This window comes from Carassius gibelio, chromosome B19 (assembly GCF_023724105.1).
Source record: "Carassius gibelio isolate Cgi1373 ecotype wild population from Czech Republic chromosome B19, carGib1.2-hapl.c, whole genome shotgun sequence".
Lineage (NCBI taxonomy): Eukaryota > Metazoa > Chordata > Actinopteri > Cypriniformes > Cyprinidae > Carassius > Carassius gibelio.
The window spans coordinates 28,403,318-28,426,756 of NC_068414.1; the positions used below are offsets into that span (position 1 = coordinate 28,403,318).

Sequence of the window (23,439 nt, forward strand, 5' to 3'; positions counted from 1 at the left end):
ATTACTGCAGTCTTCAGTGTCACATGAAAATTTATTATGATGACATTTACATTTCTTAAAAAAAAAAAAATCCCAAATTATTTAAATGGTAGCGTATTTTAAAACAATACATAAAATAAAATATTTCGAAATATACCTTAAATATAAAATATATTTTGAAATAAGTTGACAAATTTTTCAGGAAGTTTACTAATATTTACTAATTTAAGGAAGTTTAATTTGTAAACACACACACACACACACATATATATCTCCAGTGTCCATGACTGACCCCTGCTGGATGTTTGCATGTTTTAGAAATATTAAATATTCATGTTTATAAATGCTTCAGTACGTTCAAAACACCAAAGTTTCTACTTCTTAAATACTGAAAATTTTGTGCTGTAAAACACGTTTTCTTTGTCTGAGAAAAGAGTAAGAAAGCAAGCGAGAAAAAGAAATAAATTAAGAAAGAAAGACACATCAGGACATTCGCCTGTGCATATATAATGCTGGTGTTGTAATATTGATAGTAATGGAGGCCCAGAGTCCATGATGTTGCAGTATCCACACATGAACCTGTGAGGGGCAGCACTGCGAACACAAGACCTGGGAAATGGCGGCTGGAAGTGCAGGTGTTAGCGGCCACAATAGTGGCTCATCGCCGCGCTTGGAGTCGACTTTGGACCGTCGTTTTCAGACTATATCTAACACCATGGAATCCATTCAGGGACTATCCGTCTGGTGCATCGAGAACAAGAAATATCACAGCGTGGTCGTGCGATACTGGATAAAGTGGCTGCGCAAATGTGAGTATTTAGCACGTTAGCCCGCTAATCTGAGTCCAGCCTTGATACAACAACCCGATCCCGCTATCAAATCTATATTAGCTGGACTTCCAGTATCTACGTATCTGATATTTGTATGTGAAAGTAGCATATAAGTAATTGTGTCTGGTTATTTTATCTTTTTCGGTCCACTAAACAACTGTTGTGGCTAGTTAGCAAACTGCTAATCTGTTCCTATCAGGTCAAGACGTGGGTCGTGTTTCAAAAGCTAGAGAACTGTCTTCCTAGACAGCATTTAGGCGCCTTCCAAGGCAGCAGTTCTTTTGAGCAACCTTATCTTTCATAGAAGAGGTGTTTGGGGTCAGCAGCATTTTTGGGCCAAATAGGGGTAACGTTGGTTCTGGGTCAGTGTCACGATATCAGTCAGTAACATTTTGGGGCAATAACGGAGTTTTTGAAGGCAGCAGCATTTTTGGGCAGATTGGGACATTCAGGGTGAGTGTTTCTTTTCAGCTTAATATGAATATTTGGGTCCAGTAGCAACTTTGGGTACAGTAGCAAAGAAAGGATTGAGGCATTTACAGGGAATAGTATTTTTATGTTCTTGCAGTAGACAGGGGTATTTGTTGTCAGCATTTTGGGGCAGAATTAAGGTATATTTTCGGTGTCATAAGCACATTTAGAATCAGCAGGGTTTGTTTGTTTTGGGACAGGAAGGGGGTGTTTCTGTCCGCTATACTTTGGGTGTTATAGGCATGTTTCGAATGTGCAGCATTATTTTTGGGACAAATTGGGGTGTTCTGTTCAGTGTCATATTTTGAGTGTCACATGCATGTTTTAAATCAGCGTTTTTCGGCAATAAATGGTGTTTGACATCCGCTGCAGTTTTGGGCTAAATGGGGGTGTTTGGTGTCAGCAGCCATTCCGGACAGAATAGGGCATTTGGTGTCAGTTACATTTTGGTGTAGCAGGCATCTTTTCATCTGCAATGTTTTTGAGCAATAAAAGATTGTTTGGGCATTTTAGGGCAAAATGAGGTTTTTAAGGTCAGCTAAATTTTGGGTGTCAAACAAGTTATTTTTGGGTGGTAGTAAAAAGGTTTTGAGGAATTTGGGGTCAGCTATATTTTAGGTGTTAGGCATGTTTCTAACCAGTAGTGTTATTGGGTGTTCAAGGAGGTGTTTGGGATCAGGAGCGTTTTTGGATTATATAGGGCTGTTTGGTGTAAGCAGCATTTTGGGGAAGAATGGGACGTTTAGGGTCAGCCGCATTGTGGGTGTCCTTCCAAGTCATCAGCATTTTGGGGTGTAACTAGCATTTCAGAGTCCACATAATCTATAATTTCATAAACCAAGTTTCCATCCAGTATTTGCACTGTTCTGTTATTGGCAAAGTGGAAACGCATGAAAAAGCCGATTTTGCTTCCCTCAACCTGATGTGCATAGTGACGTCATTTTTAAACTGAACTGCTGTGTTGATAACCCTTTTGATGCACTAAACCACAAACAAACTTGATGCAAATTTGGCTATAAGTGTCTTCCATGTCAGCTGCAGTTTTGGGCTTCAGGCACTAGACTGTGGTTTTAAAACAGCCATTGTGTCACTGTTCAGTGAACCTAAAATAGTTCGTTTTTTATTAACATCCTCTTCAGTACTAGTTTAATTTATTTGTGTTATAAATACTCTGGTGGGTTGTTACTTTATGAGATTCCATAGAATTTGTTATGATTCTTGGGACTGCTGGGACTTCATCTATGAACGCCTAGTGATCATATGGACAAAATACGCATTAACCAAGCAGTTGCTGAAAGCTTTACAATTGCTAGTTTAAAAAGTTATAAAAACTCTTTTGTGTGGAAGTGAAAAGTAGTTGGTTGCTAGTGGGCGTTCTCAATACTGGTTCCCTTGACAGTGAATCAGGTTTCTTGCCGCTAAGTACAAACATTATGGAGGCAAAAGACTAAATATAATCGAAATCTAAATGAAATCCGTACATACCAAAAAAAAAATGAATGAGAAACAGAGCCTTCTTTCTTCTATTGCGTATGTTTATCTATGCCTGAGAGGAGAATGATCACATGAGCTCTACTGTTTTCTTTCCTATTGGCTTTCGCTCCCGAAAGTCACTCTTCATTTGCATAAAGTTGTTGCGTCACTGTACAAACTAGGGCTGCACGATATTGGGAAAAAATGACATTGCGATATTGTATTTTTCTGTGATTATATATTGCAATATGAAATCAAATTTTTTCTTAAAAACAAAAATAGGGTGAGCACACTTTTTACTTTTTTTTTTTTTTTTTTCTCATTTTAAATGATTTAAACATCGACACCATTGTGTCAATTGATTAATATGCGCTAGGGAGAGATGTGACTATCGTGGATTCTTACATCACGATATCGATGCTTAAACGACACATCGTTCAGTCCTAGTACAAACCCCATCCGATCGCCGACGGTTGCTGTCAAATGTGTCACTGGAAATCGCCAGCTCTCCATTAAAATGAATGGGATTGCGTCGCTTCGTTGTTGCGTGTAGTGTGAACGGGGCTTTAGGAGTGTAATGTAATTTTTTGGATTTATAAAAGCCTTAAGGGTGAGAATGTGTGTCAGGAGGAACATAAATGCTCCATCTATATAGGCCTAAATACTTGGTGTTGAAGGACTGTTGTGTGCATTGGATTTTTTGCCATATCTATTGCATAGTTCATACTTGGATAAGTCTCTAATTGGATCTGTGCATCTTTGGCTGATAGTCCTTTGGTTACTTTGCATTGTTTTATGAAAAATAGCTTTAAATGTTACTGCTGTTTCAATAAATAGAAAAACTTAAAAACTGCAGGCAATGTTTTATCTGACTTTATCTTTACTATTTGTTGCACATCCCCACAGTATAAAACAATGCTATTACTAGTCATAACTTGTTTCTATCTTAAGTTAAAAATTAAAATCTGTTTTTGAACTCTTTTTGAAAGAAGTCTTTAATTATTGATAAATTCAGTAATAAGTTATTGTTAGTTCAATTTAAAATAACTTTCTTCTTTTTTAATTTATTTTAAAATATATAATATATTCTATATTAAAAGCTGAATGTTTGTTCCAGACTTTAGTGTCACATGATCCATCAGAAATAAAATATATACTACTGATTTGCTGCTCAAACATTTCTTATCAATGTTGAAAACAGTTGTGCTGCTTACTTTTTATGGAAACTGTAATTTTTTTCTTTGATACTGAAATTTCAAAAGGATTGAATTACGGCTGCATGATTAATCGAATGTGATAGTGTGAACTATGGCTCTGTGTAAGTAAATGCTGCTCCATCTGAATGCATGTGAAAACACTTTAATAACATGTTTTTACTCGCTTCATAATGTCAGTTGAGTGTTTGAAATCCTTCTGTGAGTTGATGTGGCTTCTTACACAGAATAAGGCACGCAACATTTCATAATATTCTAAGCAGTGATAAGGGCATGTGAGTTAGCATTGTATTATTATATAGTTTAATTGTACTGAAAATTCTAATAAGACAAATGGGGTGTGCCATATCATACCATCTGCAATAATACCAGTATCCATTTTTACATGCTAAAAAAGTGTCATATGCATGCAATGACATATGGTGGATATAAGTTGCCTGGCGTGCACAACAACAACACCACATACCCAATAGGTGTGTTCGACTTAAAGCAGTGCTGCGCAGACTGATCGTTGTATGACAACAAAGTATCGCGAAAGAGGGGTTCTAGTATCTTTAGTAAAGCGGTGTGGAGAGAGGGGATGGGGCCTGTGATTTCAACTGCTTGCGTGAGGCCAGTGTAAAAAAGACAACCTGTGCAACATCATTAAAGCCTTATCAATTTAAACATTCAAAACAGTTTAAAGTATTCAAACAGAAGATAAGGAAAAACTCAACTGAGAGTATGAGTGCTGAGTTCGGTGCGCAGACGGAGAGCACACAAAAAGACCAAACCAAGCTCTTCTTCGTTTCCTCCTGTGCCTGAGCGAACTAATACACCTCGCCAATTTAAACATAATCGATCTATGTCATAATCTATGGTGTCAAAGGCTGCACTAAGATTAAGTAAGTAAATTAGGTAGTCTGTCATCGATGACAGTAGCTCATTGGAAAAGGATTGAAAATGTCCTTCATTTTGTTTCCACTAATAAATGCTGCAATGACCAATAAAATGTTCCATGTTTTTTTTTCTATATAATCATAAATATTGTTATCGCAGATATTCTTGAAAAATCATAATATAATTTTGAGGCTATATTGCCCACCCCTAAAGACAAACTCAGATAAACCATATTTTGTCATAGTCCTCCTGTTTGTTATTCACGTTGAATCAATGAAAGCCGTTAAATCTTCTGTTTATTCCCCAATCGCTATAGGGATTTCTTTCGTGGCGCGTAGTTAGAGTTTCTGCACGAGGGCGCCATCTGACCTTTCGGATAGAAATTTACTACTGATTACAGAACTGTGCTTCACTGAAAGATATGCATAACAGTCGCATCTTCTGCCTAATCGTGGTTGTAGTTTCATTGCTATTTATCGTACAGGCCTAGGCTGAATTTATTAGGGTTGCTCCGATCACGATCGGCTGATCGTTTGTTGTACCGTCATGTTTATGTCTCATCTTTTCTTGAGTTTATCAGCAATTTAACCCATCTTGTAGATGACGTGGGAACTAAGGTTAACTTAAAGTTTGAACTAAATGTCTTTTCCAACTTGAAATACAGTCACAAAAAATTGTTCATTACACAGAATCTATACCAATATCATGGACCATTAGCATCACTTGGCCACTTAGTGTAGGAGTATAGTTTGGGCTCCTCCTCAATGCATCCTGTAAATGTTGTCAGACACTCTTAAAAATAAAGTTGGTTCACGATGCCATAGAAAGAACCTTTTTGGTCCAAATGGTTTCATTAAGAACCTTTAACATCTGAAGGACCTTTTTATTTCACAAAAGGTTATTTTTGGTGAAAGAAGGTTCTTCAGATTAAAAAAAGTTGAGGAAGTGTTGGTTCTTTAAAGTACCTTAATTGGTTCTTTGTGGAACTAAAAATGGTTCTGTGAAGAACCTTTAAAGCAACTTTATTATGTCTTTCACACTTCAGTCTGTTTTTTTTTTCTAAGTATAAAACAATTTTATAGGAGGATTGAATCATGTAGACAACAGGTTAATGAAAAATATTAATATGCAATATCGCATAAATATGGCAAAATATCCCCATCTTTATGGCCATTTTTCTAGCTGACTGATGAGCTTATGAACACCGAAGGGTTATTCTGAGGTAAATGTAGCCTAAATTACGTTACATTGTTTACAAGCTTTACACGTTATCTGCAGTTTGAAACACTGAATGTGCTTTTACATGAGACATTTTAGTATGTTATACTGTAGGCTCTCTTATAAAATAGCCTACCTTTTGATGTTAATTCATGTTATGTACTACAGTAGTAAAGAGAAAGATTAAATGGGTTACTTGCCGCTTGAACTGAGGTGCTAAAGTGAGTGCCTAATACAAAACCGTACTTATTGTTTGAATTTCGTTATGAATTTTGAATAATATTAAAGCTGATACTTTTATTAAAAAGTAACAAAGCGCAAAGCTTTTTGCGATTTAATGGACGCCAAGTGCGCTTCAAATAATATGAAGTTCACACATTAACAGAACACCACATAGCCTAAGATCTTGTTTAGAAGAAGCCATATTAGTAGTGCTGCAATGACGCGTCGACGTCATCGATTACGTCAACTACAAAAATACCTCAATGTGCTTGAAATGCGTCGACGCGTCACACTGTTTACATCTCACGTAATGGCATACTGGGAATGGAGAAAGTTGCATTCTATCACAAAAACGGAGACCACGGTTATCAAAAGTATGGGAATACTTTAAACAGAGGCCAAATAAAATGGCCATTTGTTCCCTTTGCAAAACCGATATAATGTATCACGGCAGCACAACTGCGATGCATGAGCACCTCAGAGGAAAACATCCTGGAGCTCTCCAGTGTTACGGTTTAACTGGTTACCGTATGATCTGGTGACCAACTTCCTGGTTCAGGTCTCTGCTGCAGATGTAATGGAACGACTGCAGCAGATTCGGCGATTCTAAAAGCACAAACTGATGTGATATTTAGTCTCCAATAAACGCAGACTTGCTCATTGCATGATTCTGATATTCTTGTAAAGATTACAAGTTATTGGTATGATCACCCGTAGCGGCTGAAGTAAGAATAAAATAAAAGATAAAGTAAGTCTGTGTTGGCGCTGGTTTCGAACACGGGTTAGGGGCCATTCACATATCGCGCCTAAAAACGAGTGGAAAACGCTAGGCGCGCCGCTTTCGCCTTCTTTTCAAAGCGCTCGGGCAGTTGCGCCCCTGGGGCGTCTGTTGTTGCTAAGCAACCATGACGTGCTCTCTCCATGAAGACGCAGAAATTTTAGCAAAGGATAAATGGATTTGCAGCACTAAAAATCGCTTGCAGTAGCTCTGCTACTAATTTTATTTCAAATATATACATAAACAGCTATGATCAGCTGTTCCTTCATCTTAGCTGAGCGTTCAACGTTGTTACGGGAAAGGATGAAGCTGATTGGTTAGTTCTTGTCACATGACCCGCGGTGTGCTTGCGGCATTCTGAAAAGTTGAGATGTTTTTAACTCGATGTGGAGTGGACGTGCCTGTTTTCGCTTGCGTGTCGCTTCCATTATGAGCGCACATACCGCGCCTACATTGGAAATAATGAACTTGAGCGTGCAAAAGACGCGATATGTGAACTGCACCTTAAAAGACAGTGCGCCGCGAGACAACAGTCACAAACCACCAAGCTACCCCGAATCAGCTCCAGATCTCTGGAAACCATGCTAAACCATAGCAGAACCCTGACTACATTTTATGGTTTGTGATGCTAAAGAACATTTCATGAGGTCTCAGACAACTGTAAATTTGTGAATACTATGGTTTAATTATAAATGCTATCGTAAACTCATATTTACCATAGTAAAATAATTTTCTTTGCCTCTTTATTTTTGTATACTGTAAAAACTTCAACCACATTGGTTGAAAATGAATAAAGGTTGAAATATTATATTAGAAGTTATATATTTTTGCAAAGTTATCCAAAGGATTAATTAGCTAATAAAAAAAGAAAATTAGATTATTAACTGTAATAAAAATAATCGTTAGAGTAGTTGACTAATCGAAAAAATAATCGTTAGATTAGTCGACAGAAAAAATAATAGTTAGTTGCAGCTCTACATATTAGTAATGATTATAAATGAGAATTGTTAATGATATTGCCAAAATCCACACAACTGACAGCTTTACCTGTTATAGTTGGTTCAAGTTGTGCACGAAATAGACGCTGCTTTTCTGCACTTTCACTTTGCACATCTCCGTCATATTGTTCTCTCTTGCGCTGTACAATTGTTTCGTTTAGCAGTACAAGTAATAACATGTAAATATATATATATATATATTAGTTGCCAGTGGCGACCTCAGCAAAAACTTCACTCCCAGATTAATATTTTTAGTCACAGTCTGGAGCCCAGTGTAGTGTTTATCATAATTATCGGTGTCCTAGTCATTGGTTCATGCTTGATGCTATTAGATTGTCTTGGAGCTTTTATTACATTGCATTGTAAATATAATATTATTATTGTATTATGTTTTGAAAGGCATTGGTCATAATGGAATAGAAAGGGTCTGTGTTAAGTGTGGTTGAATTTGTTCAAACATCATGTTAAAATGGGTGATATGCATTTGAAGTCTTTATTGGCAAAAATGGCATTTTTGCTTGTGTGTTGGTTTTGTAGATAACAGAACTCATGAAATTCATGAAATTATGTTCTTGAACATAATAAGCGGTTCAAAGTGTAAAATTACTCCTTTTTTATATTCTATTTAATTTTACACTATTTACACTATAAACTGAATCAATCAGGTGACACGGTCACTCTAGGAAACTTGAAAATGTAAATTTGTATGATTAGTGACACTTGAAACTGACATTCTAATTACTGACTGTTTTTTTTCTGATGACAATGTGTAGTTAAAGATATAAAAATTTTGGTGGAAAAAAAAGTATTTATTATCTAAAGTGCTTTGATGTCAGATTGCTTTTTGAAGGAAAAGGAGGATGGGTCAGTGATAGGGGTACAGCGATCCATTATTCAGTATCTGTATCGACTCCGATATTTCCATTTTATGCTGGATCGGGTATCGGTCAGATGAGACCGATCCAAGTCCGATGTTTTGCGTTAGTGCTGGGCGGTTTGACAAAAAATGTATTTAAACCTTTTTTTTTTTTTTTTTTCAGTTTTCCAGTTTATTACTTTTTTTTCATGCATAATCACGTGTACAATGTATTTTCTGCTGGTTGATATTCCAAGAGTTGCTGGAGCAAATTGCTGCTGGAGCAAATTGCTGGTGTTACCGCCTTTGGCGACATTTCAACTAGAGCTGCACGATTAATCGTTAAAAGATCGCGATCTCGATTCAGACACCCTCTCGATCTCATTTCTAAAAGACGACGATTCCCCGAGTCTGTTAAACCTTTGACAAAGTCTTACCGGATCATTCAAATCCGTGCGCGCACTGCTGCTGACACAGAGAGAGCTCTTACCATGTTTGGTTAAGAAACATCTTCACAAACAGTCTTTTCAACTACACAGTATTATATCTGTCTTACAGTCATTTATATTATCACAGAAATACTGGGATAAAGTTTATAGTTTAAATATAAACATTGATGTCTATATGGCAGCGATCAAAATATAACAAATCCCCTTTTGAAAATACTGCGCTTTAAATAACGTTTGTGTCGATTGCATTGTTTCACCAATAGGTGGCGACAAGTGTCTTAATTTATTTGTCAATGAATTAATTTTTCATTCAAGAGAATCGTTCAAAAACGCTGATTCATCCAGAAATGAAACAAGTGTAGTAGGTTTATGAGTGAGTCGTTGAATCCGTGATCTAAACAACTTTTTCATCATTCTAATATAAAAAAAAATGGGGTTTTAAATATATTATATATACACTACCAGTCAAAAGTTTTTGAACCATAAGATGTGTAATGTTTTTTTAAAGTCTCTTCTGCTCACCAAACTATATTTATCTGATCCAAAGTACAGCAAAAACAGTAAAGTTTTGAAATATTTACCATTTAAAATAACTGCTTTCACTTGAATGTATTTTAAAATGTAATTTATTTCTGTGGTGTGCAGCTGTATTTTCAGCAACATTACTCCAGTCTTCAGTGTCACATGATCTTCAGAAATCATTCTAATATGCTGTTTTGCCGTTCAAAAAAAACATTATTATTATTATTATTATTATTATTATTATGTTGAAAACAGATGAGTAGATTTTTTTCAGGTTTCTTTGATAGAAAGTTCAGAAGAACAATAATTGTGTGTAATAGAAATATTTTGTTATAAATGTCTTTGTCACACTTGATCAATTTAAAGAATCCTTGCAAAATAAAATAATTAATTTATATACTTGTGATAATGATAATGTTAATAGTAATAATAATAATAAAGAATCGTAGGAGAATCGTGATCTTTATATGAGATCAAAAAATTGTGATTCTCAATTTATCCAGAATCGTGCAGCCTTAATTTCAACACATAGTGATGGCATGCGAGCGGTGAGCCTTGAGTCTTCACTAAACCATGTCAGTTGTATTTGTTTTATGGTTTGGACGTTCAAGCGATTAGACGATCGGATGCGGATGTGCAGAAAAACGGATGTGGTCCACATGATTTTGTTTTGTTTGTTTTTTGTAATTTCTAGGATGCCAGAATGTGCATCCATCAACAGAAACATTTATTAGCTGAACCCTGTTTGTTTCACATGTTATTTATAGCAAACCATATTACAAATGCTTAATAAGGTTTAAGTTGAACCGCTGTCCCAACGCTTGCCGAACCGTGTGTGGTGAACCGAACGGTTTGATTTTTTTATTTTTATTTTTTTTCAGTGAACCGTCACATCCCTATTTAGTATTGTGTGTAACACACAAAAAAAGTGACGGTCAGTTCAACACACATTAAGGTTTCGAATTTCTACACTGATAAAAAAAAAAAAAAATGCCTGGTATCGGCCGATACTCAGACTTTTTGGTATTGGATCGGGATCAGTTCTGAAAAAGTGGTGTCGAGCCACCCCTAGTCAGTGACCTCTATCACCAAATCAAAATCCAGTGGGAATGCAAGCAAATAAAGTAAATGTAAGTGTTACTTGTGAGATGCCAGGCATATATTTGTACAGCTCAAGGGTGTTTCCATCAAGACAAATTGCATACACATTGGATTAAACATTTTTGATCCATCCATTTCAAATGGGAAGCACTAGCACAAACATTTCTTAAATACAGGTTTCAATCTCTTTAGATGGGTTGGTGTGTTGTTGTTGTGAGTGACCTTATTTTTTTTTAAAGATGTCGTTTTTTTTTTTTTTCTTTTTTACATAATTTGTTTATGAAAATATGCCTATAAAATGATTTTTTTTGTGCTGTAATAACAAATCAATAAAGTAGTTATTACAATGCAAATATTGCAGTCTTTTTGCTTTGCAACTTGTCAATTATGGTGGGTCAACAATAGCAACTTTTTAACAGTAGTTAAAAAAAAACTGTTTTATAAGCACTTTTATGGGTAAAAAGGTAAGGTAATTTATTTATAAAGCACAATTAAAAACAACAGGTAGTTGACCAATGTGCTGTACAATTTGAAACAAAATTTGAAATAAAAACATTAGCAAACTTTACAGGAATAAACTTGTTGTAATTTCAAATCACTTTCACATGGCCAGCTAAGTCACATGCGATTGTGCTGTTATTTGCTGTTGAAATACTTTTTAGAACATTTTACTGTTATATTCTTTAAACTTGAAATATTTCATAAGTGGAATTTAGTTGAATCAATTCCATTGAAGTTAAACTTTTTGTACAAACTAGCAATTTCATTGCTTGTCTTACATATAGGATTTGAAGTTTCAGGTATATGGGTTACTTATAAATAAATAAATAAATATGTATGTATGTATGTATGTATGCATGTATGTATTTTGATCAAAAGTTCTCTATTTGAACTTTAACAATATCAGTGGCATTTAATCTTTTGCTGTTTTGCAAAATGGAAATGCCTGCATAAAGACCATAACAGTAAAATGTAAGAAATTACAATGGCATCTCTAATGGAGGTTTTCTGTTTGAAGGACAAAAATTATTTTTCATTTGTTATTGTTTATTTCCTAATTTAGAAACTAATTGTTTAGGAACTAACAACTTTTTTTTTTAAGATTTATGTTTGCCATTTTTTGCATTTATTATGACAGGACAGATCAGAACTGGCTGGAAGTGAAGTGGGAGAGAGAAAGGGAAGTCGTGGCCTAATGGTTAGAGAGTCGGACTCCCAATCGAAGGTTGTGAGTTCGAGTCTCAGGCTGGCAGGAATTTTAGGTGGGGGAATTGCATGTACAGTTCTCTCTCCACCTTCAATACCATGACTTAGTTGCCTTTGAGCAAGGCACTGAACCCCCAACTGCTCCCCGGGCGCCACAGCATAAAAACGGCTGCCCACTGCTCCGGGTGTGTGTTCACAGTGTGTGTGTGCATTCACTGCTCTGTGTGTGTGCACTTCGGATGGGTTAAATGCAGTATGGGTCACCATACTTGGCTGAATGTCACGTCACTTTATTGAATCAGGCATGCATTTTTACTGCACAAATAAATGCTGCCTTGCTTAGCAAAAGAGACTTTTAAAACATTAGAAAATATTACAGATCCTAGTCTGAACACTGTGAATGCTTTTAAAAAAAAGTGTTAATAGAGCTGTTGTAATTATATTATCCTTATTATTGTGATTTTAGATTTTATTTTACAGAACAACAGTAAAATAATATTAATTTGATTTCTTGCTTTTTCTCAGCTTTTATTTTGATAGAAACCCACAGGAAGACCTCAGTGCTTCAGCAGATTTATAAATGATTCTCATTATGAATTTGCAAAGATGGTTGTTGCATGTATAGCATTGTCACATGCCTTGTAAAAATTAATAAAAATGATACTAAACAACTAACGAATAACATTACTTCAGTGCAGATTTTCTTTGCGCTTTGGACTTTGAATCCTGGCGCCACAAGCTCATGCAGCTCTGTTTGAATGCATGCAATTTGTTTATGTATTAGAAAACACAATGTTCTGCAGTATATTTAATTGTTTAAGGGCATTTCGTGATTTTAGTCATCATAGAGTAACCAGCAACAACCACCCCTTTCTCTTCTCATCAAATACATGCGATGTAGTGCTAAACAGTCTCTCGCTGTTGGTGCTTGCTCAGTTCAATTCAAGTTTATTTGTATAGCGCTTTTTACGATACAAATCATTACAAACCAACTTTACAGAAAATTACGTTTCTACAATATTTAGTAGTCGCTTATAAGTGGCGACTGTCAGTTTATGTGCATATGACAGGAATTTTCAGAAAAATCAATACAAGACATAGTCGACGGTGAACATTATTTACAGCAATTATTATATGATGCAGTCACACTTGTAGCAATATTTGTTAGTTCTGTATATGATTCAGGGTTAGCATCACCCGAGGTCCTCTTAGGGGTCAGCATCATCTCTTCTCAGGTGTTCTGGATCCAGAGTGAAGCTTGTGTTAGATGTCATTTGTCTCCATACCGAAAATGGGAGGGGGTGACTGCAAAGGTGTTAACCAAAAATTCATTCAAAATAAACACTTTGGGATGATGGAACCAGATGTTTAAAAAAATGCTACGTTGTTTCTGGGTTTTAGTACTCATTCCTGTGGCATTTTATTGGTCAGGATTTTGTCTAGTGTGGTCAGCATTCTGCAGGGCTTATGTAACAAGTGAACACAAGATAAGAAAGATGTTCAGAAATGGCAATCTGCTGTCAGATCATGAAAAAGTTCATGTCCTTAGACTGAGGTACGTGTATTTCACTCTCTCAAAGCATGTTTTGCATTTGTAATAAAGCAGTTAGGTATAAATGTCTTATAAAATAATCTTTAGACTCTTGAAGTGATCATATTTGGAGGAATCACATTGTCCTTGATCTTTGGAGACGATTGTTGTAATTTTCAGATTTTAAAGAGATTAAAATTCAGAAATCACAATGATCAGGGATGTGATTTTTTTTTTTCTTCATATAAATAACAAATGCATGTAGCCAAACGTAGCACCTAGATAGTGAGTAAGGTCCTGGAAGATCAGAAAAAAAGAAAAAAAGGGCATCAAGGGAATCAAAATTTTTATTTGACAACAAGTATCTGATTCTGGAGTCAATTTTCGATTCCCAACATCTACTAACCACTATAAACACTTAACACTTAAGATTTACATTCATGATTTATCAGATGAAGTACTGCTGATGAACATACACAGTGTAACATTACTGATGGCGTGCCTGAAGAAGTTAGTCTTGTGGATGTAGAAGACTTATAATGTGATGTTCTTTTTATATAACAACCCTCTATATTGCAAGCAAATCACTCACATAAGCGACTAAATCTTCACTCTACGTGACCAAATGATGTCTAATATTAGCCGATGTCTAATAAATTCTCAGATTTTACTCGCCAGTGTGTGATTTGGAGGCCAAGTAGCACAGATACATGTTCATAGATAATGTTAATGCATTAAGATTAACCAATGAAATCTTATTGTAAAGTGTTACCTATTCTTTTTAATTAATTTGCACTTTAATATGTGTGAAATATTTTACTCTATACATTTGTTTTGTGTTGTTTTATTGTATTTAAATGTTCAGTTCTTTTTGTTATGAGAAAAAAGTTATTAAACCTATTATACGTATTATGACAACACTTTTTTGCAAATAAATTTCAATATCGTAATGACGCCATATACCATGATAAAAGCAACATAAATATTTGATACAGTCATATTCCTACATATAGCCTATTGATTTGTTGGGGTAGAAATTATAGTGATATTGTAAATTCATTTCAAATAATATTACAGCTTAACTTGTGTAAAAAGTAAACGTCACAGTTAATATTGAAATTAATTTATTCATTTTCAGTTATTTTTATAGAATCGTAGATTTCATAATATAGTCTGGGTCTGAGACAAGGTTGCAAACAGAAATTTACATAAAAGTGATTTTAACTATGGATTGGCATAACCATAACCTGGTAAAACCTTTCCACAACAGATTCAGTGTGAATTTTATATGAAGAAAAAAGTTTGAGTTGAGTGCTGTTCACACCAATGATGATAACTATAATGATATTGATAATAAAGTTTTAAAAATGCTTTTGAATGTAAAAAAATTTGCATCACAGCTATTTCAATAGCTACACAGAGAAACACTTTTGTTATAAAATGTTTTTTTTGTCAAAACATTGACAGCCAATCAGACTTCATTCTGTTTTAAAGGGCTCAACCATTTAAAGAGCTCAACCATTTAGTTATCTTGACTGTTATTACTATTGGTGTGAATTGCCCTTTTGTCTTAATAATATAATAGAGTTTATAACATACAAATATCCACAGGCCATAAAAGTACCTGTAGTTGAAGAAATATCTTGTTGTTGTCTTGAAAGTAGATACATGATTTATTTGAAAGTAGATACGCGATGGAATTGAAAGAGATTGCTGTAGTTTGTGACATTCCTCATAAATTGTTCAATGTTAAGTTTGCATGAATTTTAACAATTGATTATGGCTTGCCCATTTTTTTCAGTCATTCCATTGTAAGTACGTCAATTAAAAGGATTGTTTTATGATGAAATTCTAAATTTTTTCCATATTCTTTTCCCAGCGGATGCGCCACATAGGCTTAATCTCTTCTACCTGGCGAACGATGTCATTCAGAACTGTAAAAGGAAAAATGCCATAGTCTACCGCACCACCTTTACTGATGTGCTGCCAGAAGCTATGAAGCTCATCAGGTGAGTCTGCTTTCATCAGCCAACCTAACCAGGTTGTTCTCAATATAAGGAAATATCTTCTCTGCCTGTAGACCACAACAGTCTCATTTATGTAATATACTAAATCTCTTTTTTTTAATATAATTATTACATAAGTTTTATTTTTGGGACATTTTTGGATTTTGACAATTTAGTTTAATTCTTGAATAATTGACAGACATATCAAGCGTAATCTTTGTAAATGTGATTTCCTGTAGTGCCACAAAGGATTCTAAGGTGAACAAGGCAGTGGTGAGGATACTGTCCATTTGGGAAGAGAGAAGTGTCTATTCAGAGGAGTTCATCAGTCAGCTGAGGAACAGTTTGGTTCAGAAAGAAGAGCCAGTGAAAGGTCTGAATGAATAACTGAGGATGTATCAGCTTAATGTTGCTCTTAAGAGTATTTTATAGGCTTGTTAGTATGTTAAGTTAAACATTAAAAGTCTTAATGTATAAACATTTTAAGGCTTAAACATATTTTAGAAATTTTTATAGACTTTTAAATATTCCTTAATTTTAGTTTCAGCTCCAGTCAACTCCAAATCTGCCCTGAAATCCAAGATTGTTGCTGAGTTTGTGGTAAATAATCATTATTCACACTGGAATTGAATGGCTCTTTGGACCCCTTGGTTTGGGGAATTTAAAATGGCTATACTTTTCATTTATACAACTACTTACCCACTTCTTTTTTTTTTTGCCTGTCAGCCCTCAGCATTTATTGAGCATCTGTCCAAGTACAGGAAGTCCATGGACGACATTGAGCTCAAAGAGAAACAGTTAGCTGCAATGAGAGTGGATGTGTGCAGCACAGAAGCTCTGAAGAAACTGAAAGGTCAGTAAACGGAGACCTTTTATGATTCCAAACTGATAATGCATTCATTAATAAATCAATATTTTTCTAATTTTTGTGTGTTCGTTCTTTCTGCATCTTGTGCTTTAGACAAGGCAGGAGGTAAAAGGTTTTCTAAAGACTTTGAAGATGGGAGTACAAAGCTTCAGGAGTTTGTTTCCTTTCTGGATGGAGAGGTCAAAAAAGGTCCTCCATTGATAGAAGCTCTGGAGAATGCAGATATATTTTATGAGATGCAATATAAAGAGGTCAAGATTGTGGCTAAAGTAAGTATTGCAGTTTAATGTGATGATATTTTTGGGTGTAATTTGAAATTATATTATAAACATACATTTGCTATAATCATGTACAAATTTATAGTGTGATTTACAGTATTTGATGCAGACATGTTATTAAATTCATTAATTCTCAACATTGGGTGACTAAAATGAATGTAAAGAACCATCAGGTCATTTCAAATGAAATGGCAGAGTATAAAAGTAGTAAAATGCTGTTTTATTTATATTTCCAAAAAGCACTTTATGAAATCGAATTATTTCCGTTTGCTTCAACAAGAGCTCTTAATCTTTCCTCACTCGCAGCAGCCTCAGGCCTTCCAGCAGATTCATTATTTCGATGCACATATAAAAATTTTATTTTATATTTGAAAGCAGCAAATAGCCCTTTCAGAAGTAATGACCAAGTGCTCATTTAATGCTTTTAGTGGTTTCAGCTGCATTGTGCCACAATCGAATTTGTACAAAAATAAAGACATCCAGACCATTGTGTGGCAACATGTCCTTGTTTTATTTAGTCTATCTGTGACCGACATATTTGTCCATTTCATAAAACTATTAGACTTTTCGTTGGTTTTGTAAGGTTTAAAAAAAAAAAAGATAATAGACCATATGTAAATATACATTAAACATAAATGAATAAATAAATAAAATAATATTACAAAATCTTACTGACTGCAAACTTTTGAACTGTAATGTATGTTTTTATGGTTCAACCCCAAAAACAAAGCATTTGTTAATCTGCCAATTTTGTGAATGTACAATTTGATAGATGTCGTTTTTGAAACTAATAGTGGAACTCTCTAAATCCTGCCTCTCCAGGCCTACGAGACATTTGCAAACCGGGTGTCGCACCTTAAGCGCAAGCTCGATGCACTGAAGAATATGTTGCCTGATCCAGATGACTCGCCCATTCCCTCCCCGATTGAAGATGCTCCCTCACCCACGGGCTCTGAGTCACCCTTCCATGCTCTGGAAAGGATTGGTTCCCCAGACCCAGAGCTGGACGGGCAGGCAATGGAAGAGGACCTCATTGCTTTGGCTGATGCTCCCAGCCCTCTCTCATCTGTCGGGGGTTCCTCACCACCAAGTGCCCCTTTGGGAGACAAAGACAATCGTGACGTAGAGGACATGGACCTCTCGGATGTAGAGGAGACGGAAACACCTACCATCATAGGTACCATGTGACCTTTACTAAGTTCTTTGATATTTGTATGTTTCTCATTGTATAGAAACTATTGTAAAAGGGTTAGTTCACCCAGAAATTAATATAAGGCTTCTTATTATGTACCCCCGAGGCATTCTAGGTGACAAAAAATTGTCTTCGATCTTTCAAGCTGTTTAATGCCACTCAGAGGTTGTTGCATTGCTTCAGTCCAAAAGACGTGAAATAAAAAGCGCCCTTCCATTTAAAAAAAAAAAAAAGTGTCTCATATGTCTCTGGGGGGTGAACAAATACCTCCTGTAGTCAATCGATGCGTTTTCGTAAGAAAAATATCCATATTCAAAATGTTGTGATCACTCGGCTTGCGCTCACTGTTGTAAAACGGGAGCAGTTCTGGGGGAATTACATATTAGGTCAGCTTTGCAGCCCTTTAAGCTGTTGGGGTGCACAGTTTTCTCTTTTTATTATTTCTATCATTTTGTTTTCTCTTTACAGTTGAGGAACATGTGGCCTCTGCTGTTGTGTCCAAACAGTCCACTGTCACTCCAAATGTCATAGAATCCTTACCAACAAATGAAGGCACACAAACAAAGCAGGTTGCAACCCCAGCAGTGACTGTTCCCTCAGCAGAAACCACAACCACCACCACACCAATCACACCATCACTGTCAGTGAACCTTGCTGGTGTTGACCTAGGCAAGATCAGCTCCATCCTCAGCACAATCACAAATGTTATGAAGAACTCAGGTGAGATGCTGAAATTTGATTTGTACAGCATGCCATGCACAGGTTACTGGTCAAAGCCTTGGCCTAGTGGTAAGCTTTGGTGCTTATCTGAGAGATGCATGTTTGTCTGCTTCACTATTTGTTGATTAAAAAGTAGAAAAAATTTAAAGTGAAATGATTTTGGAAATTGTATTTGGAGAACTGCTCAATAGTATGAAAAGTGAAATGTTATAGAAATTGTATTTGCACATTACATCATGCATTGAAACATTGCTTTCGCCTTTGCAGCTGTAGGAGTTAGTCCTGTATCTCGGTCTTCCCCAAGTGTACCTTCAACTCCAAGCTCAACTCAAAAGACTCCCACTCCCACTACTGCCCCTCCAGCCAACCCACTGGCCAGCATCCTTTCTAGGGTGGACATCAACACCAACACACTGCTCAGTGCTCTATCCAAAACACAAACCCAAGGGGGTTTTCAGGGTGAGAAATGGAAAAGAAAAATGATTTGAGTTGGGATATGAAATTTGTGAACACAGTAGTTCAAGTTGTTTTAAGTCAACATGAAATCTAAATTAACCCTATTTTTGTTTTAATACATTTGCAGTCTCACTGTGGGTGGTTTCATCAGTGTATGTTATTTATAAGAAAACATTTGACGTAATCCATCATCAAAATCTAATAACTTGCTACACCTTTGAAACAGCTTCCTTCTCAGACAATGTCACCTAGATCATTAATATTAACCAGAAGCTAAAAAGTTTATAATGCAATTTCATGTTGACCTAAAACATTATACATATTTTGCTTAGTTTGGAAGCAACAGCAGATAATATTAGAAAAGTCCTAATTTATTAAACCGGGAAAATTAGTGTGATAATGCAGTCCCATAAAAGCAGCAATGAAATTCACCAAGGGCATTATAAATTAGTGTAGGTTGCAAACAAGCAAAGCTGATGATAATCGGGTATGGGTATTCTACTTTTTTGGCTGTTAAATAATGGTACAAATACCAGTAAACTGAATAATGCAAACCATAGTAAGACACATTGGTCAATTAATTTAAATATTTTCCTCCAACTGCTATCGTAATAAAGTCAGTCATGCCTTTTCATCAGTAATTCCTTTAGCAAATTCTGGCAGAAGTTTTTAATGCCAAAAGAGGGTTTGTGCTGGTACAAGCTATTAGTAGTCTGACCCTTAGTATGAGTTCTTCAGAAAATTTGTTGTGTATTTAAATAAATCTGCTAAACCAAGCGTTCCTACCCCTATTTTTCTCTTTTCTATAATTTTTTTCCCCCACAGGTCTGTCCTCTTTGCTAAACAACCCGGCTGCAAAGGCCACCACAACTTCAAATTCTGAAAAGCAATTCTTAACCACGCCTATTACAGCAGAGACTCATTCATCTCCTAAAGTCTTATCTACTCCATCTAGTCTCCCACTGGCTAGGGATCCCACCTCTCAAGGATGTGTGGCTCCTACGCCTATGCAGTCCAATATGGCGAATGAGAATATGTCTTCTCTCAACTTTACCTTGGACTCCAAGATTGATGACTTCCTCCAAGGACCCCCAGGACTGAAAGGCTTTAATTTGGGCTTTCCATCTGTTCTGACATGGACTAAAGGAGCTGTTGATAGCCCATCAGCGAGTGCAGAAAACCTGGGTGGAACCCCTGTAAGGGATGAAGGTGGTTCTACCCCAACGCAAGATGAAATTATGGATGCTCCTCAATCGCAGCTGTTCCCGTATCAGCAGAGGCAAACAGTGTCTATTTCTACAGCTTTGGATGCTAAGTCAATGCGTCCACTTCCATCTTGGCAGGAACAAAATGCTCAGGTGGATCCACAAGCTCATATGGACATGCACCAGAAGATTGCACCAAAAAAAGAATCTGTTCCCTCTCTTGCTGAGGCAGAAGTTATGCGGCATCAACGCATTGAAGCAATGCGTTCCTCTTCCATCAACCAGCAACCTTTAAGAGACAGTGTAGAAGCCAAAGACAGATCCGATGTGATGCTTCAAAACCTGAGACAAAACCCCTTAATTCGTGATGTGGGACCAAATTCTAAAATGGTTGAAGGTAGCTATGCATATCGAGATGATCATGAGAAGCAAGTATTGGCCAGCTCTGATGCATTCGGTGCCGAGCCGTACCTTGCCAAAGAACCAAGACAGGATCTTTCTGCACCTAACTTCTTCACAACACCTCTGCCACCAATCCCAAATCTTCCTCCTCCACCACCACAAGACTTCATGCATCCAGCATCTTCGAGAGCAAGCGGTCCCCATCCCACCAGAGATTTGCAGGAACCTTTCGGGGAAGCAGAAAGAGGTGGTGTTGATGGATCATATGCCCCAGCAAACTCTGATTATGAACACTTGTCTCATGAGGTTCCAAACACGAATCCTTTCCATCCACACGGGGATGGGACCTCTCACTCTGCTCATGCACCGCACCTTGCTCCTAAAATCCCACCGAATGGTCAAGTGGACTACAACCACCGACATCCACCAAGAATACCTCTGCAGCACCCTCCAAGTGTACCCCATCACCACATTGGGTCTCCTCCTTCAGTAAGGGGTTACCATGAAACCTCAAGTCCTCCTCTACCTTTACCTGAAGATCAATACTTTGACCCATACTACGAACAACCACCACGTAGCCCTTCTCCCCCACATTACGACATGCATCCGATTTCACCTCATGCACAAGGGCATTATCCTGAAGAAATCCCACCTCACTACCCAGAGCACAGGGTTCCTCCTCACTTGGAGCACAGGCACCCACCACCACACCATGTTCGTCCACCTCACCCTGGGCACTATCCAGCTCCTAGGCCCCTTCGTAGGCCACCACCGGTCCGTCATGAGCCGCCCTTTCCAAGGGGCAAGCGACCTGGCCCACCGTTTGGTGGACCTCCCAGATTCAGGGGCCCCTTTTATCCCCCTAAAAGACCCTTCTTGCCTCCGCATTACTAAAGTTGCTCAGGTGTTAAGTGCATGTCACAGTGAGGAGGTACAGAAGTCCAAGTGCAGTTGGGTTATCAGCAAGACAAAGATTGCTGTGGACACTGACACGAAGAGGATGGTGTTGAACACCTTTGCAAGATCACAATAGAGAAGTGCAAATTTATTTAAGTAAACGGGCATGGAATCAGATCGCCAAAAACTCTTGAGCAAGATCTGTTCTTCCACAACAAGATGAAGTCAAGGAGCACTGGAGCAGAGAAATGGAAAGAATATCTGGCAAGGAATGCTTGGGGAATGAGATGGAATCTGAAGGCAGACAAAACAAGAGGTGGTTATTCTATTTCATTTCATTAATTCTTCTTTAATTTCTATAGTTTTTGTGTCTAGTTCTATGAAAAATCTAATTGAAAGGTTAATGTTCTTTCCCTTAGTTGGAATTTGTGTGCATGTATCTCACGCATATGTTTGGGAAAGAACTCAATGGATTTTTGGATCAACATTTAACTCAAGTTGATATGTAATATTTTTTTTTTACTTTCAAGGTTAAGTTCTGCTGATGATCAAGCTATATTGTTATGCAAAGCTGGTAGTTTTGATCTTATTTTGTACATGTAATTAAATGTAACCTAACAGGTAGTTAAACTTCATTATCATCTTTAATGGACAAACAGCAATGTAGAGAAAAAGTAATCTTTACAGTTTTGAGGTAAGGTCCTGAGGTGTACAGAAACGAGCCGTTTTTGCCAACAGTGGCAGAAGATGCAGAAGAAACGAAGTTGTCGGGCAGAATCATCATGGCCTCCCTCAGTTCCCTGAGGCTTTTACTGTACTAACATAAATAAAGATGTGTTTGGAAAAAAACCACTGTGCCGGAGTGCAGTCTCGACCATGATGTCTTTTGAGTCTTTTCATCCAAGTTGCTTCAGTGATTGTTTTATTTGTTTTTTGTTTCGCGAACACCTTTCATTCATCAATAAAATACGATCAACATTATACGCAGAGGTTTTATTGTAGCTAAATGGCTGGAACTCATGTCGACTATTTATGACTGAGATTTGTCCTGCACTGTGTTCTAAAACCAAAACCAGAGGCTTTTAACCACATTTAATGTAATTCTCAATTAGTTAAGTGTTTGAATGGGTAAATATATACCATTTGTATTATAAAAACTGTAAAACCGTGTAACTAAACTATACAAAGCATAGCATGAGTTATTAGAAGTGTATACAGTCTATTCAAGGGAAAATTTCACAACAGTGCGTTCTGATCGATCCATTCCAGCTCCACTTCGGTTTTCTCTTTCCATTGATCCTGGACTTCTCTTACATACGTCTGGTTTGCAACGAATATTTGCTTCGTAATTACCCATGTTCATCTCACTTTAGGCTAATATTTGCAAAATTTTACTCTTCAGTTTATATGGTTTAGATGGTTAGATTAAGATGCAAGTTTTTTGTCAGATCAAATAAGGACTTTATCAAGAGATGACTGGTCACTTCAGTTGTGTGGTTGCATCTTTCTCTGAAATAAATGTAGCATAAAAGACAAGGAAGTAAAATGAAGAAATTAAGGTCCAACTTGGTTCCACTTAATTTCATGTCACTCGTGCTCGAGAATCAGCCGTGGGCTGATTACATTAGGCACACGTGGATGTTTATGGAGTCAACTCCTTGAATCAGAATAGAGTAACATCTCACTTT

General features: G+C 36.7%; 2 protein-coding genes across 4 annotated transcripts in view; both read left to right on the forward strand.

Annotated features, from left to right (window-relative positions):
- The first annotated feature begins 529 nt into the window (after positions 1 to 529).
- Positions 530 to 22,628, forward strand: LOC127978548 (regulation of nuclear pre-mRNA domain-containing protein 2). The gene is made up of 10 exons (XM_052583280.1): positions 530 to 788; positions 15,607 to 15,736; positions 15,973 to 16,106; positions 16,275 to 16,333; positions 16,460 to 16,586; positions 16,695 to 16,870; positions 17,702 to 18,056; positions 18,540 to 18,791; positions 19,059 to 19,250; positions 20,073 to 22,628. The coding sequence occupies exons 1-10, from the start codon at positions 596 to 598 to the stop codon at positions 21,746 to 21,748; spliced, it is 3,294 nt and encodes a 1,097-aa protein (XP_052439240.1). The 5' UTR covers positions 530 to 595; the 3' UTR covers positions 21,749 to 22,628.
- LOC127978549 (CUGBP Elav-like family member 3) overlaps positions 21,919 to 23,439 on the forward strand; it is a 29,298-nt gene continuing 27,777 nt past the window's right edge. For all 3 annotated transcript variants that reach the window (XR_008158542.1, XM_052583281.1, XM_052583282.1), the window contains exon 1: positions 21,919 to 22,067. The gene's annotated coding sequence lies outside the window, so the exon portion shown is untranslated. The remainder of the gene's footprint in view (positions 22,068 to 23,439) is intronic.

Bases quoted from the DNA above. Each gene is read 5' to 3' on its own strand.
- LOC127978548 (XM_052583280.1), top strand. From the start codon at position 596: ATGGCGGCTGGAAGTGCAGGTGTTAGCGGCCACAATAGTGGCTCATCG. The intron at 16,334-16,459 runs GTAAATAATCAT...TTTGCCTGTCAG, and splicing joins AGATTGTTGCTGAGTTTGTG to CCCTCAGCATTTATTGAGCA. The intron at 16,871-17,701 runs GTAAGTATTGCA...CTGCCTCTCCAG, and splicing joins AGGTCAAGATTGTGGCTAAA to GCCTACGAGACATTTGCAAA.